Below are 19195 nucleotides of genomic sequence, written 5' to 3' on the forward strand. Positions count from 1 at the left end.
ATCAAAGTCTATCTCCGCCTATGCCCCCACCTCAAAAAAATCGATCCTATGTACGCTTTTGTTTTTGTATCGTTTGATATGGCTATCAACAGTCGTTTTCTTTTCACAATTACCAAAATTAATTGAAGTATATATATTTAATTTTTGTGTCTGCCGAATGTAGAGTGTGTAGACTCGATGGGATTGGCCGAAGGACTGATCAAAGAACATCAGATGTCCGCTTCGTCCTTTTTGGATTCTTTACATTCGCCGAAACATGGTAGAATGGACAGCGAAACGGTTTGGATTTCGCGAATGCCTGATGATAGACAATACTTACAGGTAAGTTAATAAATTTACACACTGAAAGAAATCGCCATTTGACAATTTATTTCCTTATGAATAAGGTAAGATTCTTTCAAATTTACGTGTTGTGCAGCAGAATAAATTCTAATTCCTTATGTCATATTCTTGCAAAACTGCTATGAAGTTCCCATTCCCAATCATAAAGAATTGCATCTGAGAAATTGCGTAAAAGTAACATTTTTTCCACATTTATTCTAGAAGAAAATTTGAAATTGCGAGCCAAAATAAAGGACACCGAATTTTCACCAAAACTTTTTCTAAAGCAAATCGAGTTTAAAATCGTTGAAAAATCACTAGTGGATATACAACTAATTCCTCGCATCTCAAATTGTTAGTGAAGCATTGATCCTACACGTATACTTCCAATTAGAAAAAGTATCCAAATACGCCATTCATATTGGCTAACGGTTGTATAATTATAAAACTCAAAACATTTACTACTTACATGGACACGCCGACCTCAAAAACCCAATTAGAAAGTTGCTGCCCTGTCTCTCCTGAGGCCAACAAAAAAAAAGTTCCACGTTTCTATTTCTAACAAGGAAAGGGTCCAAAGGTGTCGCCGCCCTCAAAAAATTATGGAAAAAAAATTAAGTGCATTTATTTCACCCAGAAACACATGAAAACACAAAAAAACTAGTGGTGGAATGCAATTATTAAACCCGCAAAAAATTATTAAAAATTACAACAGTTGGCTACTTATTGTCTCTCGCGCTTCTTGGCACAATAGCTATAAAAAGCTTCTTTTGTTTTTCATTTTCTTTTCCATTCTTTCCTTCAACCTCTGTCTTCTTGAAGCTTATTTCCCTTTATTTTCCCTCTTTCTTTGTGCTGTACTTGATCATGTGTTGTTTGAATGACGCCACTCTACCGGCACCTCCTACAGATAGAAGGCCTTCACAATCTGCTTGTGACGTCAGTAAGTAGTCCATTTTTCTTCAGAAAATGCAGGGGGGGGGGGATTTGAATTCGAATATCTCAGTGAATATTAACCTTAGAAGGAACATGGAAATGTTTTTAGGAAAGACAGGGCAACAACTTCTGAAATAGGTTTTTGAGGCCAGGGTGTCTGTATAAAGATTTAACATTTTTATCTTAGTAACAAAACAACCCCGCGCAATGTGAATGACGTATTTGAAGTTTACATGTAATTCGGATACTTTTTGTAATTGTAAGTATGCCTCTAGAATCAACAGTAATTAGCTATGCACTTAAATTCATGTCGCATATTTGAAATGTATGTAGAACTTTCTTCATCCGTGAAATACATTTTGATTTAATGTAGACTTCATGTAACAATTCATTTCTTTCAATAACTGGTCATTTCACAAAAAAATGGCATTCTTTGCGAAAATCAGCGGTGTCTCATATTAATTACCTCATTTTCGCATGTTTTTCTCAATACATGGCGGCAAAAAATCTCAAAAACTTGGGGGAAAACAACGTTAAAACCGTTTTACCTGCATTTATCGTTGTTTTTTCCCCAAACTTCGTCCGTTTTTCGAATTCGAATATCTCTGTAAATATTTCACTTAGAAACGTGTAATTATTTGGATGACATCAGGAGAGACAGGGCAACAACTTTAGGTTATCGAACACACGACGGATTGCATAGAGAGATAATTTTTCTAGTTTAATAACTACACAACCCCTTGAAACGCGTGAATGACATACCTGAATTTATTTTCAAATCGGAAATATACCTCTTGGATCAACACGGTTCTCCAGTAAAATGCCATACACACACCCCTGTTTGCTATTCATCCTGTATATAGCATAGCAAACACAAACAACACATTCATTTATTTAAAAATAATAATAATAAAAGGCGTGGAATCGATCCGATTCAACACTTTCGAAACATTTTCCGCCATTTGAAAGCCACAGAAATACTTTCAATGGAATTCCAGTTATTATTATTTTTTATCCTATTCAAATGAATTATCATGAATCTATTCACCATCCTATCCATGATTTCCGTTCAATCAAGGGTAAGTCGATCATTCTAGAATACAGTACTTGTAAAAACAATTTTCTCTGTGTAATGCGTTATAAAATCTCGCAACAAATAGATACATGCAACGGACTTGCGTTATTTAGTTTCGCCGCTGCCATCTTTGAAGAGCTTAACCAGACACATTACATTCAAATCTCCAGTCTAGACACGCGCCGGTTCGATTAGCTTTTAATCAATCATTTCCAATGTACTAGAAACATTCAGCTATAAATATTATTATTATATTCCCAATATCATCATTTTTTTAAGGAATTTTTCACTGTTATTTGAAATTCCTGGAAAAATATAATCAAATAAAAATCGAGATCGAGGAGAGAATTTAGTTTTATCTTAATTAAAAAAAAAAAACAGGAAAAATATATTTTGAAATTTCTTATTTTATTATATATGAGAAAATAAGAACGGAATCAAATTAATATGTAAAAAAAAAATTTTTGTTTAGGGAAAAAAAAAATTATTTTTGGAAAAAAACATTTTTTTCTTCAAATTCCTGGGAACATTTTATTTTCATGCATATTTTCTATTATCTTAAGATAAATATTTATCTTTTATGCTAAATTGTGTTTTTCTTTTTTATGTCCTCGAAATTGAAATCGATCAATATGTATGCGTTTTGTTTTAATATTATCAAAAGGTTTATTTGTTTTAGCAAAAGAATATGAATTTTCAAGATGTTTATTTTTTTATTATTATGTGTATATATGTTTTTTCAAGAAGTGTTTGAACGCGTGCGTAAACCAAAATATTATTATTTAGAATTTTTCGCATGTTATACATGATACTGTAGCATGATTCATGTGGTGGGGGTGGAGGCCTGAGTTTATTATTTTTCTGTTAGTCAGAACGTGTGTGATCTTCATGTAATCCTCAGACATCCGTATGATCTACTCAGAAAATTTGTTAGTACAGTGCATGCCGTTTAATGTGATCACATTTGGACTCGGGTTTCTGATAACAATCATCGAATGAGAAGTCCCAGTCTGTGACCATACTTCGAGGTCCGAATGCGAGCCGATAGCCCCGTTAAAAAGTCTTGCCACAGAAAGTATCAATCCCACAACGATGCAATTATTCAATCATCACACTTCATTCATAGTTAGAACAACTGATCGTAGATGGCAGCACTGCACATAACGAGCATTACACAAAAACAAACTCTACGTTAGGTTCACATAAATTCCAACATGTACCAATTTGTTAGAAGTTCCGCATAGGGATATGGACGAGGTGCATGCTTGGTTTAGTAATAGTACATTGTCCATACATCCCGGCCAAAAGTAGCTCGACACGTACATGGATCACAGCGAATACTACGGACTGATTACGAGAATAAATACGGAAATGTTCGTCCACAAGAGAGGGGAGAGATGACACCTTGTAGCCTCCTACATAATCTTGCAGCGTGATAACGAGAACTTACAGGAAAAAAGTCTGGTTAAACCTTATCATCAGAATGCGCAAGACAAACTTGGTGGTAAAAATGAGTGGCTCAGTGGTAAGATGTTCGTTTTCCACAATGAAGGTCATAGTGGAGCGAAGGTCGTCAACGTCAACGAATCCAGACAAGAAAATCAGAAATAAGTTATTTACCTACCGAGACTGGGGGCGACCACCGATAGATGTCGAATTCATTTCCCACCCAAATCGCCTGGTTGGATATTGCCGCATGGGGATATATGATCGGAGTTGGTGTGCTTAAAGTAGTCAAATTATTTCAATCTAGAAAATTTATAGATCCATCTTAATTATATTAACTTAAATTATTAATCTTAATTGTTCCTTCCATCCCCGACCGTTCAAGTTCACATAAACGCAAGATCGGGTCATTTTGACTGCATGTTTCAATTCTGATAATAAAATGATAGTTCAAGGCCATGTAAAATTATTAGACCAGTGTAATAATTAAAATTTCAATTACAACAAAGTTTGTCGTATAAACGAAAAATATGAAAATAAGAAAAAATCGAAAAATTGAAATTATGAAAAAAAGAAAAAATCGAAAAATTGAAATTATGAAAAAAAGAAAAAATCGAAAAATTGAAATTATGAAAAAAAGAAAAAATCGAAAAATTGAAATTATGAAAAAAAGAAAAAAATCGAAAAATTGAAATTATGAAAAAAAGAAAAAACATCGGCAAATATGAGAAAAAAATAAAAATAAGGAAGATCAACAATATGTAAAAAACGAAGAATCTAGAAAGAATTAAAAATATGAGGAAAAAAGCGAAAAATTAAAATTTTCAAAAACTTTTGAAAATAAAGTAGGCTATATGAAAACAAATAAAAAATATTAAAAAAATCTAGAATGAAAAATATGGGAAAAAACTGAAAAGGAAAAATATGAAAAAAAAAGTGAAATTTGGAGAAAGCATTCAAAAAAATTCAACAGAGCGGTAAAGAGAAAAAAATAAGAGAAACAATAAATGAATGAACGCGAGGGTCTCTGCCACCGGACTTATCTCGTTGCCGAGATCTCTTCCAGCCCAGCTACGTGGCAGAGTCTGGAACAAAATGAGTGTGTACACCTAACAGTCTGAGTGTGTAGCTAGTGTTGTGTATGATATTTCTGTGCTGCCATCTATACTTCAAATTGTGAGTGAAGTGTAATGATTGAATATTTGTAACGTTGTAGGCCTGTTGCTCTCTGTGGCGAGACTTTTTAACGGGGAGATCGGCTCGCATTTGCGCCTTGAAGTTGGGAACCACAGAAAACCAACTTCAGCCGCCCACCACTGTGGGGTTCGAACCCGGATCTTCGCATCGCGAGTCCGTCACTATAACCACTCGACCACCACAGCGGCAAATAAGAGAACAAAAATGAAAAATGAAAAAAAGGAAGAAAAACTGAACAATAAAAATATAGAAAAATCGAAAAATGAAAAATTCAAAAAAACATCGAAAATTCGAAAAGGAGAAAATGAAAGAGAAAATTCAATTCAAATTACTCACGTCAAAGAGAGAAAAAAAAATCGGAAAATTAGAAAACATGAAGAGAGAGAAAAAATCGATAAATTAGACATTGAGAGATAAAACTTAAAAATGAAAAATATGAAAAACAGAGCAAATCGCAGAAAAAGACGGCAATGAAAATTTTTTTAAAAATTTGAAAATGACAAAAAAGTCGAAATAGGGAAAAACAACAAAAAAAATTGAAGACTGAAAACGGAAAAATAGAGGGAAAAAAATTAAAATCGAAACGTGAAAATCATAGAATGTTTTTAAAATTTTGAGAGAACAAAAATGGAATCGAAAAATCAAAAAAATTGAAGGTAAAGAAAAAATGTTTCTAGGGAAAAAAACTAAAAATTACGTATAATTTATAACAGGTAGAAATTCTTAGGAAGAAAAATAGAAAATGAAATAAAGAATAAAAAAAAGAGAATGACAAATCATTGAAACTGAAAAAATAAAATTAATAACTAAAAATTCGGAAAAATGAAAACATGATCCAATGCTTCCGGTGCTGGCAATTAGGCCACTTGGCACGTAAGTGTAAGAGACCTAAGGTGTGCGGGTGCTTTGGAAAGGCGGGCCACAAGGCCGCGAGTTGTGATCGTGCTATAAAATGCGTGAACTGACCGGTTAAATGGAGAAAAATCGAAAAAAAAACAAAATCCTCCAATTGAAAATCAGAATAATGCCTAGTTAAAAAAAAGAAAGATTACAGGGGGTTTAGTGATTTCTGCTGTGTGCCGGAGAAGAGGTTAGAAAAATGTTTCTATCATGAATTGTATTTGTATTTGTACGACCCACACGAAAAATGGACAAAACACGAGTAGCCAATTCCAGCAAAAATTGGAAGAAAAATTTACTTGAACGAAATTTTAAAAAAAAAATTGTGATACTCACAATAATCAATTTTTTAGGTCGATTTCATCGATGAGCACAATATCACGACCGTCATAACAAAAGGAAGTGCATCCGAACAAGCCTGGGTCACGGCCTACCTAGTCGCTTACAGCAACGACGGGCAGACCTGGAATAAATTGCTCGACGAAAGCGGAAATCCCATGGTAAGTACCGAGTTCCACGAACAGTATCATGGTCAGGGCCCAATTCACTGAGGTCCAAATTAACATGTTCGTGATTATTATTTACGTAGATTTTCTCGGCTAATTACGATCCGGATTCTCAAGTGAAAAACAACCTGCCGTACACTGTAAGAATGCGTTACTTGAGAGTGATTCCCCAGAACTGGAAAAATGCGATCGCTATGCAGATGCAAGTCCTTGGATGTTACCACGAGATATGTAAGTGCATTTAGTCTCTTCTATTTTATTCTTAGTTGTGATCAAGGTTTTTTGCTAAAAAGGGGAGCGGGCTCGTCGTCTATCTTTGAGCCAAAACCAGTTTCGTTGCTCCAAGTCATGTTCAGAAACCGCTAAAAACACGTGGAATATAGAGGACAGCGACTGATGGCACACTTTTGGTCAGAGATGGTGGATGAGTCATTCTGTCATTTCAAAGAGCTGTTGAAAGTGATCAAATGAAAGGGTAATGATGACTGACGAAATAAAATGTACCGTCCGTAAATAAACGTATTGTACAAAAAACCTAATGCAGTGTTTTAACTCATTTACGATCGCCGATGAAATATTTTGTTCAAACGCCAGTGGAATAAATTCAAGCAAGTTCTCTGTGTTTTCTTTCAGGTCTTTAACCGTCGCAAAGCTTTATAGTAACCCTATAAACTCCCTCTTTTTTTCTATTATACTCCTGTTAATGGGTTCCCCCCTCACATATAATGTATCTTTCTACTACATACATGTGAGAGCGAAAGAGAACAGAAATGCGAGGATGAAATGAGACGGGCAAATATACTCTTTTATCTATTTATCTATTATATATTTTCGTTTTATCTTTTAGTCTTTCCCCTTCTTACTTTTCTGATGTGCGGTTAGGTTAGGGAAAAATTACTAGATTTATCACCGATTCGTCGAACAATAATTCGTCAAATCCAAATTTGTTGCCAAAAGCTTGTGAAATAATTTCTATCAGTAAACACGATATTATTTCTCTGATTGTTTTATAACTTATTTTTTTTTTCACTGATTTTAAAATTACTTCTGAGTTTTCATCAATTCCGGAATTATTTTTCTTTCACTGATTGTAGAAAATTATTTCTTTCATTCATTCTAAAATTATTCTTTCATTTAGGCTATTCCTTTCATTTATTCTGTAAAATTATTTCGCACCAACCTCTCGATGAGTATAACAAGCAAGCCTGCCATTCGGAATCGGCAATAAATTGTAGGTCCCGCTCTAATTAGCCTTCGCGTGCAGAAAATGACCGCGGTGAAATAAAAATGATCCAATTAAAATTATTTCATTTCATTTATTCTAAAATTATTCCTTTCATTTATTCCTTTCATTTATTCCTTTCATTTATTCCTTTCATTTATTCCTTTCATTTATTCCTTTCATTTATTCCTTTCATTTATTCTAAAATTATTCTTTCATTTATTCTAAAATTATTCCTTTCATTTATTCCTTTCATTTATTCCTTTCATTTATTCCTTTCATTTATTCCTTTCATTTATTCCTTTCATTTATTCCTTTCATTTATTCTAAAATTATTCTTTCATTTATTCTAAAATTATTCTTTCATTTATTCTAAAATTATTCTTTCATTTATTCTAAAATTATTCTTTCATTTATTCTAAAATTATTCTTTCATTTATTCTAAAATTATTCTTTCATTTATTCTAAAATTATTCTTTCATTTATTCTAAAATTATTCTTTCATTTATTCTAAAATTATTCTTTCATTTATTCTAAAATTATTCCTTTCATTTATTCTAAAATTATTCCTTTTATTTATTCCTTTCATTTATTCTAAAATTATTCCTTTCATTTATTCCTTTCATTTATTCCTTTCATTTATTCCTTTCATTTATTCCTTTCATTTATTCCTTTCATTTATTCCTTTCATTTATTCCTTTCATTTATTCTAAAATTATTCCTTTCATTTATTCCAAAATTATTCTTTCATTTATTCCTTTCATTTATTCTAAAATTATTCTTTCATTTATTCCTTTCATTTATTCTTTCATTTATTCTTTCATTTATTCTTTCATTTATTCCTTTCATTTATTCCCTTCATTTATTCCTTTCATTTATTCTAAAATTATTCTTTCATTTATTCTGGAAAATTATTTTCCTCATCTATTCCGAAATTATTTCTCTTATTAATTCCAAAATTATTTCTTTTATCCATTCTAGGATTAATCGTTTTTCACTGTTTTCAATCATTTTCTGAAAATGCCCCGATAGCCAAATGTGGCCAGCTGGCCATATGTTGGAGACCCCTGGTTTAAAGCTTTTAAGTCTACTACCTCGGATTAGTGTATTAAATCATCTAGGCAATCATCAACTATTTAATTCAATGAAAACCCTCATATAATTAATTCTGTAACTTCATGAGTAATGTTTCATTAAAATGCATCAATAAGATATTGACGGTCTTTACAGCTTGCGTCGACCCTATGGGTATAGAAAACGGTTTGGTAACGGATTATCAATTGACATCTTCCTCGAACCAAGACTATTCGATTGGAGCCAATGACGCCAGACTCAGCTCTGTGGTTGGCTGGTCTCCCGAGTATTCTGATATGAACCAGTATCTTCAGGTGAGAATTCACGCAAAATACAGGGTGTTTCAAAAAGGATCATCCGATTTGAAATGTGTATATTACTTGGGATGCACGGTATATGTCTATACGGTAGTCGGATTCGTCCCAAACTTTTGCGAGCATGTTTGCATCCACGGCTGCAGTTATGCGTATGTTCAGTTCGGCTAATTTATCTGGAAGGGTAGGCATATAAACGTAGTCTTTTATAAGCCCCCCCCCCCCACAAGAATAAATCTCACACTGTGAGGTACGGCGATCTTAGACGCCAGTGATGTTTAACTGAATCGTCAGGTCCCGTACTGCCGATCCATCGTTTAGGAATGCGATTGTTCAAAAATTCTCGGACGTCCAAGCTCCAGTGTGGTGGTGCTCCGTCCTGCTGGAAAATGAAGTCATCCGAATCGGTTTCTAACTGTGGGAAAAGCCGATCTTGACAAACACTGAAGTGGCGGCCGAAGGAAGATCGTTAGCGCTACCTGTCGGAAACTGCATGAAACTCGAGATTTCCCTCTTTCTACCTATACATTATTCAATCAAAACAGATTAAAAGCTGAATAGTTATGATTTTTTTTTGATCGGGTGATTCTTTATGAAACACCCTGTATATTGTACGCACTGGCTGTCAGCAATCTTACTTTATGTTGTATGGTTAGGGACTGAAAACAACCAAATTTCGTTTTCTTTCAGGTTGATTTCCTGAAACCAATGAACGTCACGGCAGTGGTCACCAAGGGGCGGCACGATACTCCGCAATGGGTGACGGCTTTTACGGTTTCCTACAGTGACGACGGTATCTTTTGGAATAAGATCAGAGACGCGACCGGAGAAGTCAAAGTAAGGTTATATCTCTCTTTTATGATACTTCGGAATCTTTGAGTGGATATATTACGGTAGTGGAAATAACAACCGGTAATTATGCATAATTTCCGAAGTTAAGTTTAATAAATTTCCAAAAATTTATCACTTTTATCGTCGATTTTGCATATCATTCGTCGTTGATAAATATGATGAATCGTTGTAAGTTCATCACATTTGCTGGTTACTATGTGTAATCACCATTTCGTATTGGTAAATATGATATTTCGATGTCATTGCCATGATAAGATTTATTATTTATACGATATAACTTGTGAGTCAGGTTGCGAACATAGTGAACTCTTGGCTCCGATTATTGGAATCGGCTCCGTTGCTGATTGGTTAAAAATTTGAATTTGAGGTTTTTTTTAACCAATCCGTAACGACGCTGACTCGCAGAATCGGAAACCAGCGCGCACTATGTTCGTACCCACAGAGTATGAACCAAATATAATGAACGCTGATTTTTCGAATTTATCCGTACATCTCAGAAATAACTATTTGACGGATTCTGAAATCGGACGTCGATATAATTAATTCTTATTTAACAAATTTCACTATCATACCCTGATATAACGACCTCGTGTTTAGCGAATTTTATGAGCGTACCCCGATACAATTATCTCAAATTTTTCAAATTCTACGGTCGGATATGGTGAACTGTTATTCAATAGATTTTACGGTCTTACCTCCGATATAACGAACATTCCCTTAACAAACTTTACGATTTAACGAATTTTTAAAAGTTTTTGTGTGAAAGCAATCAGACTTCCCATATAACAAACTACTATTTTATGAATTTTACAATCGGACCACGACAAAATCATTTGGATGTTTTTTTTCATATTTATCGAATTTAGAGATTACACTGGTGTATTATGCATAATCAAAGGTAAAATCGATACACTTCAAGTATTTATCAAATTAGCCAGGTTCGCTTAAGTATTATGTGTAATCACTGGTAAAATGATAACTATTTTAATATATATTAAATTTACCAACGACACTTGGGTATTATGCAAAATCACCGGTAGAAGACATAAATTTGTCAAACTTACTGTTACGATTGGAGATTATGCGTAATTCACCAATATAGTATGTATAGTAACCGATTTATTACATTTACCGTAACAGATGTTTATATATTCGCCCAGTTCGTACAACATTCCAATATTAACCACCGAATTAAAAATTTCACAATCAATAAGTGAAATTACTTCAAAATTTGTGAGAGTAATAACTTCAGTAATAATTTATGAAAGCTAATTATGAAATTTATGATAATTTTACAATTAATGAGATAAATAATTTAGAGCAAAAATAATACTGTAATCAATGAGATAAATAATTTTGTAGAAAATTAAGAATTACAGAAATTTTGAATTCTAAAAAATTGTTAAGACACCGACGAATAAGGCAAATACACGAAAATACAAACATTCTAATGCCTTTCAACACTAATTGGTGTCTTCTTCAGATCTTTTTAATATTCTTGGACAAAGTTGATCAACTCTTCAATGAAAATTAAGAATTACAGAAAGGAATTACTTTGAATTTTTGAAAATTAAGATATTCAAATTCTAAAACAGAGAAAATTTAGAATTATGGAAATCTTGAATTGATGGACATTCGGAATTACGGAAATTTTGAATTAATGAAAATTTAGATTTACGGAAATAAATAATTTTGATTTGATCACAATTTAGAATTAACGCAAGAAATAGTTTCAGTTATTGACACTACAATAATCTCAAAATTAATGAGAACAATCATTTCCGAATGAATAAAATAATTCATTTTAGAACTAAGAAAAGGAAAAATATTAGAATTCATAAAAAATGTAATTTTAGAATTGATGAAAGAGATGACTTCAGAATTTTGATAAATGTGATAATTTCAGAATTAATAAAAGAGATAATTTTATAATTTACAAAAACATTATTTTGTAATTAATAAAATACATTATAATTTAGAATTAATAAAATACATTATACTTTAGAATTAATAAAATACATTATAATTAAGAATTAATAAAATGCATTATACTTTAGAATTAATAAAATACATTATAATTTAGAATTAATAAAATACATTATAATTTAGAATTAATAAAATACATTATAATTTAGAATTAATAAAATACATTATAATTTAGAATTAATAAAATACATTATAATTTAGAATTAATAAAACACAATTTTAGAATTTCAATTAACCCCCTTTAATTTAATTTATATTGACCCACTCACTGAAAGAGCTGTTAGTACCTCACAGAGTGCGTCGTCGTAATGTTATTTTTTGTAGTTTTCTCAGTAGTTTTGTGTGCAGTCCAATAAAAAAAATTGATGAAAGACATTGTTATAAAATTAATAAAACACATTATTTTAGAACCAATTGAAGTGATAATTAGTTAAGCTCTATAACTAAAATTATAATTTAGATGAAAGAGATACTTTTCAGAACTAATAAAAGAGATCATTTCAGGATTAATAAGAGAGAGAATTTTAGAATAAATGAGGTACATTATTTTAGAATTAATAAAAGAGAAAATTTTAGCATTGATGAAATGATAATTTGAGAATTAATAAATTTCGGAATAAATGAATCTTCAGAACTTTTAGAAACAGACGAAAGACAGAAAAAAAAAGGAAATAAATTGTATATCAAAACAAATTAATTTCTTCAAAAACATCAAACCACAAAAAAATATCGGTTTCGCACAAATAGTTTCCAGGAAGTGAAATAATTGAACTAAATCAAACTGAAAAACCAAAACTGAAGGGTAATTCCGGAATTTCTCACACAAAAACGCCATTATTTATTTTATCCTGGAATTTCTATATCATTTTATATCTTAATAAAAAGCACTGTATTTATATTTACGTTTAAATAAATTTATTTATTTTTTCATTCATATCTTTCTCTCAAGGAATTCGCTGGTAGTACAGATAAGGACAGTGCTGTGATTAACAAGTTTACCAGACCTGTCAAATCCAGATTCTTCAGGATCAATCCTTCTAAATGGAAAGGTGGCATCGGAATGAGGTTTGAGTTACTTGGATGCTTCGAAAAAAATGGTAATCTCATTGGTACTCTCAATGGTAATCAAAAAATGGTTTTTTACATTTTGTTTGAAAATTTAATCTTGGGTTTTTAGAAGTTATTGAAGATATTAACTTTCGTTATGTAAACGAACATAATAGCACGTCCACCACGAGAAGAGACTTTGTCACGCGTACGAAGACACGACAAGAGTTGACACTCGTACCTTCCAACTTATTTGAACCGTATTCCACACAATTTTACCGCATATCAACTCCGGTTGTATACTCCAATATCGTGACACGGCAATTTCCAACCGTTGGAGATATATAGGTTGGTAATAAAGGCCCCATCTATCGGTGGTCGCCCCAGGCTCCGTAAGTAAGGAATTTGTTTACGATGTTCTTCCTGGATCGAACTCGTGTACCCTGATAGTAACCCTCATGGTGGAAGACGAGCATCGCACCACTACAATGCTGACGGTGTTGTCGTGACTCCCCTTTCATCTTATTTTCACCTGTGGCCCCCTCAGAATATATCAGGATCACAAGGGGGCCATATGGCCCCAACTTGAGGACCGCTTTCTTAGATCACCCGAGGGACTCAATAACTCAATCAGCAGTTCTTGACCATCTCGCTCTTTCAACTCAGACTCTGGATCTCTGAAGCAGTTAATTTCAATTTATACGTATATTTTGACGTCACAAATAGATCTATTCAACCAACCCATGATAACAAACCCTAATCAACAGTCTCAAAATTATTTCAAAACAATTTAAAATCCCGATTGTCTTCTCAACAAAAGAAACAAGTCAAATTCTCTAATTAAATACGAAAAACTTTCGAGAGGGCATTTCAATATCTTTTTTATTAATTTCTATAAATTTTTTCGAAATAAAAACTTCGTGGGGATTCCGGAATACCAAGATATAGCATAATTCAGAATTCTAAAGCCAAACAGAATTCATCGGAGAATATTCCATACTTTTATTTACCCTCTCAATACAAGGGTATTATAATTATTAATGGAAAATTCTCTTTGAAAGACTTTTCTAAGAAATATGTCTTTTGTTTTGTTTCTTGGAATAAATATAAGATGCTTATATTCATGTACACAGTAAGTGAACTGTGATGTGAGGGGTAACTGAAATACTTAAAGGAGAATGTAATACTCAGAAAATACATTTTAAGCTCTAATTAAGGGGTGCTTTTGTGATGCACTTACTTTGAGTTCGGGGAATTATTTCGCAATTAGTTCTGAGATTAGAAATAATTAATCGATTTTTTTTTTCGAAGATTCTTGAGATCGAATTGTACTCGATTAAGGATGTTTTATTTCTTGGAGGTGGTGATGATGTATTTTTTTTTAATGACAGTAATCCAGCCTGGAACTAATCTTATTATATTTTTTAACAATAAAATTTATTATAGAGGGTAAAAACCCTCTAAATAAATTTGGTGCTTCCCAGAGATGCTGCCAAACGAAAGAGAGTGATAGACGAGCCCGAGTGGATGCACGCTTCTACCTTCTGTAGGTCAAGTCATGGGATATCCACCACAATAATGCGTTGGCTCACAAGCCCCTCCTGGTATCAGATTACCTGTTAAAACATCAGGGAGGCGGTAAAAGCTACAGGCATAACATAGGATCCTATGGGTTGGATTGCGTTGGGGGTTGATGGGAGAAAAAATTTTCTGAAGAAGGGGGCGATGGGAGAAAAAAGGTTGGGAAACTATGGTCTAAAGGGTTGTAAATAGATGTAATATCTTAACTCCGGGGGTCGTGAATCCTAACACAATTGGCGCTTTCAAAAAGAAGTACGGTAATCATAGTGTGATAAATCGAGAAGCTATTCATACTTAGATAAAGACGACCATGATCTTTTTTACGGGCAGTGTTTTATATAGTACTACTTGTTAGTTTTTTCTTTGGTGATATCTGCTCTTATATTGAGTTGCTGCATTTTAGTTATATTTGGTATCCATATTTTTCACGGGTACGTTTCTTCATCCACCTCGCTGCGCAATTTGCCTTTGTGTTTGTATTTAAATACTACATGAATTTTGCTAAAAATTTGAAATAAAGATGACTTTTTCATAGAATTCATTATTTTTCACCAATTTTTTCTTATTATTTTCACCACTTTCTATCAAAAAATGTTATTTGAGTTCACTGTAGTGGTATTTTAAAGATAAGTGCCCAGAAAGGTAGTCGGTTACCTTAAAGGCAAAAAAAAAAAATATGACAGATACTAATTAGAGATCATTCCGTCACACACACATACAAGTTTGTTTTTTTTAATTAAATATTCATCGCAATAGAAACACGTCCCTTTCGGCAAAAATGAAAACACTTCCAAATAGATCGCGTTTTTGTTTTTCCTCCATTTGAAAAAACAATACAATCATTTTATTTCCCTATGGAGTAACAATTGAATCTAAATTGGATTTTAAAAACGGGTTCTTAAAAAGAGATTCTGTTTGTGAAAAAAAGTGTTTTTGTTTCTTAAATGCCCTCAGAGATATGAACATTTTTGTTTGCAGGAAAGATTTTCTAATGTGCTTATATTCCAAATATTTAAGTTATGGATACTGTGACTATACAAACGTTTTTAACAGCTGGCTGATACGGAGATATATTTTGGAAAGAGAGAAAATTCTACTGCCTCTGCGGGGTGGAATTGAACCCACGTCCTTTCACTTGCCGGGTGAACGCCTTAAACCACTAGATTACAGAGGCAACGAATTTCTCGATCTTTGTTGGAGCTCGCGTGCACTGAACGAGACCGTACATGGACGGGCGAACACATTTCAGGCTATAGCTCACAATTGCTGACACTGCCACCAGATGACGACTTATACGAGGATGATATCACTCTCCGCTATCCATACAAAGGTTTTTAACAACTGTTTTTAATAGCTGTTAAAAACCTTTGTGTATGGATAGCGGAGAGTGATATCCTCCTCGGATACGATGACTTGATCTCTGTTTCACCAGGATATTCTCGGAATTAAGGCCGACTTTGGAGTCGTGCCGGTAGAATTAGTATACAAGGTGGGCAATAATCATACGTAGAGTTGTAACTAATATATATGGTTATAGCTATCTAACTAGATGGTGGGTGAGTTCTGGACACAAATTTCAAAAAATTAACTAAAAAAACCAAACAATCGAGATAGAGAGATGCTGTTTTCAAAGTTCTCTTCATAGCCTAGGTGGCCCGCGACTCGTTTTCAAATCATTGAAGTGGCCCGCACTCCCTAAATGATTGATCACACTTCGTTTTGAAGCTTATGATGGTCAGTTACACTGACTCAATGCCTAAGCATTTTTTGAAACCTCCTGAGCCAGGCGTGGATCCAGGGCGATGTGTCAGGAGGGGTGATATATCGAATAGGTTCTTCCCGTATTTTACGGTGCAGACAAATTCCTCTCATATTATCCGGCTGTCACTGGCGTGTAGAGCTCCACAGTGTCATTTTGTTATATAGACAGGTGTATCTAGCTCAAATCCTTAAGAATGTAAATTTGGAGTCAAATGATCGTGTAATTTGGCCAATCTTTTCGTGTAAAAATTTTCGATCTTTTCTACTTACAGTGTGTTTGGATCCCATGGGTCTGGAAAACGGCATTGTTTCCGACGGACAGATATCGGCGTCTTCGCATCTGGACAGCAGCTCGACGGCCTCGAATGTCCGCATCAATGACCAAAACGGATGGACTGCGTCTAGTCCCTATGGAAAGCAGTACATCGTTGTGAGTATGAACATTCAGTGCATACACAGGGTGTCCCGCAGTGATTTATGGAAAATTCACCGGCAAAACTTCATTGTCTTAAAATTCACCAACAAAAATTCACATACGAAATTAACATTCACATTTTCCATTCGTTGGAAAATTTCACCGACATTTCGTCACCAGTGAATGAATGACCGAATGAGTTGGTGCATGAGCTAGCGAATAAGCTAGTGAGTGAGTGACCGAGTGAGAAACCGTATAAATAGCACGATTTTGCGTGACCTTTCATTTCTTTCTTTCTAACCGAGCACAACTCCGGTCTTTCGCCGTGAGCAATTTACTACCGAATGTCTCGGAAGTGTGACCAAGTATGCATGCAGTATATTGTTTTTCGAATTTTTAGTGCTGCCATCTATATTTAAAATTTCGAGTGGAGTGTAATGATTGGATATTTGTGGCGTTGTACACCTGATGCTCTCTATGGCGAGACTTTTTATTGGGGAGATCGGCTCACATTTTTTCGTGCATTGAAGTTTCACGAGTGAGTGAACGTATGAGTGATCAAGTAAGTTGGCAATTGAATGAGCGATCGATTGAGTGACCGTATGAATGACCAAGTAAGTCGGTGGCCATTTGAGGAACAAATGAGTGCAAGAATGTGTGAATTTAGTGGCTGTATGAGTGAACAGATGCATGGGTGAGATTGAGCGATTGAATGAGAAAATGACCACCTTATGAGTAAGCGATTTAACGAAGAGTGACCGAGGGAAGCACACGAGTGGTGAAGTTAAAAGATGCTCGTCTTCCACCATGAGGTTACCATCATTGTTCATGGTTTCGAATCTGGGAAAGAGCATCAGAAGCAAGTTCTGTACCTACCGAGTCTGGGGGTAGCCACCGAGAGATGGCGCCTTCATTTCCCACCCAACTCCACTAAATTGTCGTATGGCGATATATGGCCGGAGTTGGTGTGTGGTAAAGTAGTGATTAGATGAATGTGTAATTAATTGACCGTATAAGGGAACCGGTGAATAAGTGAGTGAGTAACATATGAATGACCGGGGAGATGAGTGACTGTATGAGTGACTCACTCACTCTTCGATATGCTCACCTACTCACTCCCTAACTCTTGACTCACTTGATCAATCACTCACCTGCTCATCCACTCACTCACTATGTTGTCACTTTATCGATCAAATCAGTGAATTTTACTTTCGGTGAGTTGCGTGTCGGTGAATTTTCCGGCGATACCTTTCTGCACACCTTCAGATTTTCACCGCCAAGATGAGAGGGGTGATTGCACACGTGATAGCAAACGATAAAGCCTTAAAAAAGGCGGGAATAAAGGTCCCCAAAGTAACCCTGTGAGTGATGTGCCCCCACCCCCCACAGGAATAACAAAATAACATAATTGGAGAGAAAAAAAGGACAATATTGTTTCCCTCGGTAACTGCTTGTGACTGGAAGAACTATTTTTCCCTTTTCTCACATCGTGTAAGAAATTTCCCCGTCACTCTTCATTGTGGGAACAAGTTTGCCATAATTTGGCAACTTCTGGAAATGGGTGATACACGTATCCATCTAATAAGTGGGTTGTGACCCTGGTTTTCATTGTCAAAACTGTCTGTCTTGAGGTGCAATATCAACTTCCTCTCATTTTGCCTATAGTTCTATAGGACACCTTCTGCTTATAAAAATTCCATACCTTGTTTAATATGTGTACGTGGGGAAAAATACCAATGTTTCCATATCGGGTCTTTTTCGTAGGTCGATTTCTTGGAGCCGAGGAACTTCAGTACGATCGTCACGAAGGGATCCGGAAAATCACCGGAATGGGTCAAGAAATACAAGGTCAGCTACAGTCATGATGGTCTGGAATGGCTTCCTGTACTCGATGACTATGGAAACGTTAAAGTGAGTTATAATTATAATAATAGAATATAATCGATCCTCCGCACGCGCGCGCCCGTGTGTGTGTGTGTGTGTGTTACATTTCAGTTTGATGCATGTGTGACTGTGTGTGCTCCATTTCAATCTGATGTCTATGACAAAGAATGAATTGGACATCGCCTTCTACACAGGTATTTCAAGCCAATACTGACCAGCACACACCGGTCCTGAATCCTCTACAAGATCCTCCGTTGGAAGCCCGTTACATCAGTGTCCTGCCACTGGATATCGAAGGAGCAATGACGATGAGACTCGAGATTTTAGGATGCTACCACCCCTATGGTATTATGTTATTTTCCCTTTTTTCTTCTCTTTTTTCTCTGCTCCGGAAATGAATCTGAAAACGGGACCCCACCCCTCTTTTTTTGACGTGAATATACATATATGTTTTTTAAACCCTTCGTTTACAAGCTATTGACAAGAAATTCGAATGATCTCTATTTGATGAATGGGCGATAAATATGGTAGCCTTATCTTAACCTAACCGCACGTTAGAAAAATTAAAACAAGGATAAGGAGAAAAATGGGGGAAAAAAAGACAAATGGAAGGAAAAACTGTATAGCAGATAAGTAGATTTTTTTTTTCACCCACACCCCCAACCTGTTTTCTGTCGA

General features: G+C 34.5%; 1 protein-coding gene across 2 annotated transcripts in view; it reads left to right on the forward strand.

Annotated features, from left to right (window-relative positions):
• LOC149071782 (hemocytin-like) overlaps nucleotides 1-19195 on the forward strand; it is a 218274-nt gene that overhangs the window by 140131 nt on the left and 58948 nt on the right. For both annotated transcript variants that reach the window (XM_089247586.1, XM_089247587.1), the window contains exons 53-61: nucleotides 164-321; nucleotides 6229-6375; nucleotides 6465-6612; nucleotides 8834-8991; nucleotides 9682-9828; nucleotides 12779-12926; nucleotides 16491-16648; nucleotides 18398-18544; nucleotides 18712-18862. In XM_089247586.1, the coding sequence (XP_089103712.1) occupies nucleotides 164-321; nucleotides 6229-6375; nucleotides 6465-6612; nucleotides 8834-8991; nucleotides 9682-9828; nucleotides 12779-12926; nucleotides 16491-16648; nucleotides 18398-18544; nucleotides 18712-18862 (1362 nt within the window). The remainder of the gene's footprint in view (nucleotides 1-163; nucleotides 322-6228; nucleotides 6376-6464; nucleotides 6613-8833; nucleotides 8992-9681; nucleotides 9829-12778; nucleotides 12927-16490; nucleotides 16649-18397; nucleotides 18545-18711; nucleotides 18863-19195) is intronic.

The sequence above is a fragment of the Pholcus phalangioides genome, unplaced genomic scaffold (assembly GCF_987345545.1).
Source record: "Pholcus phalangioides strain wild (caught in Gottingen) unplaced genomic scaffold, Ppha-v1.0 ptg000018l_1, whole genome shotgun sequence".
NCBI lineage: Eukaryota > Metazoa > Arthropoda > Arachnida > Araneae > Pholcidae > Pholcus > Pholcus phalangioides.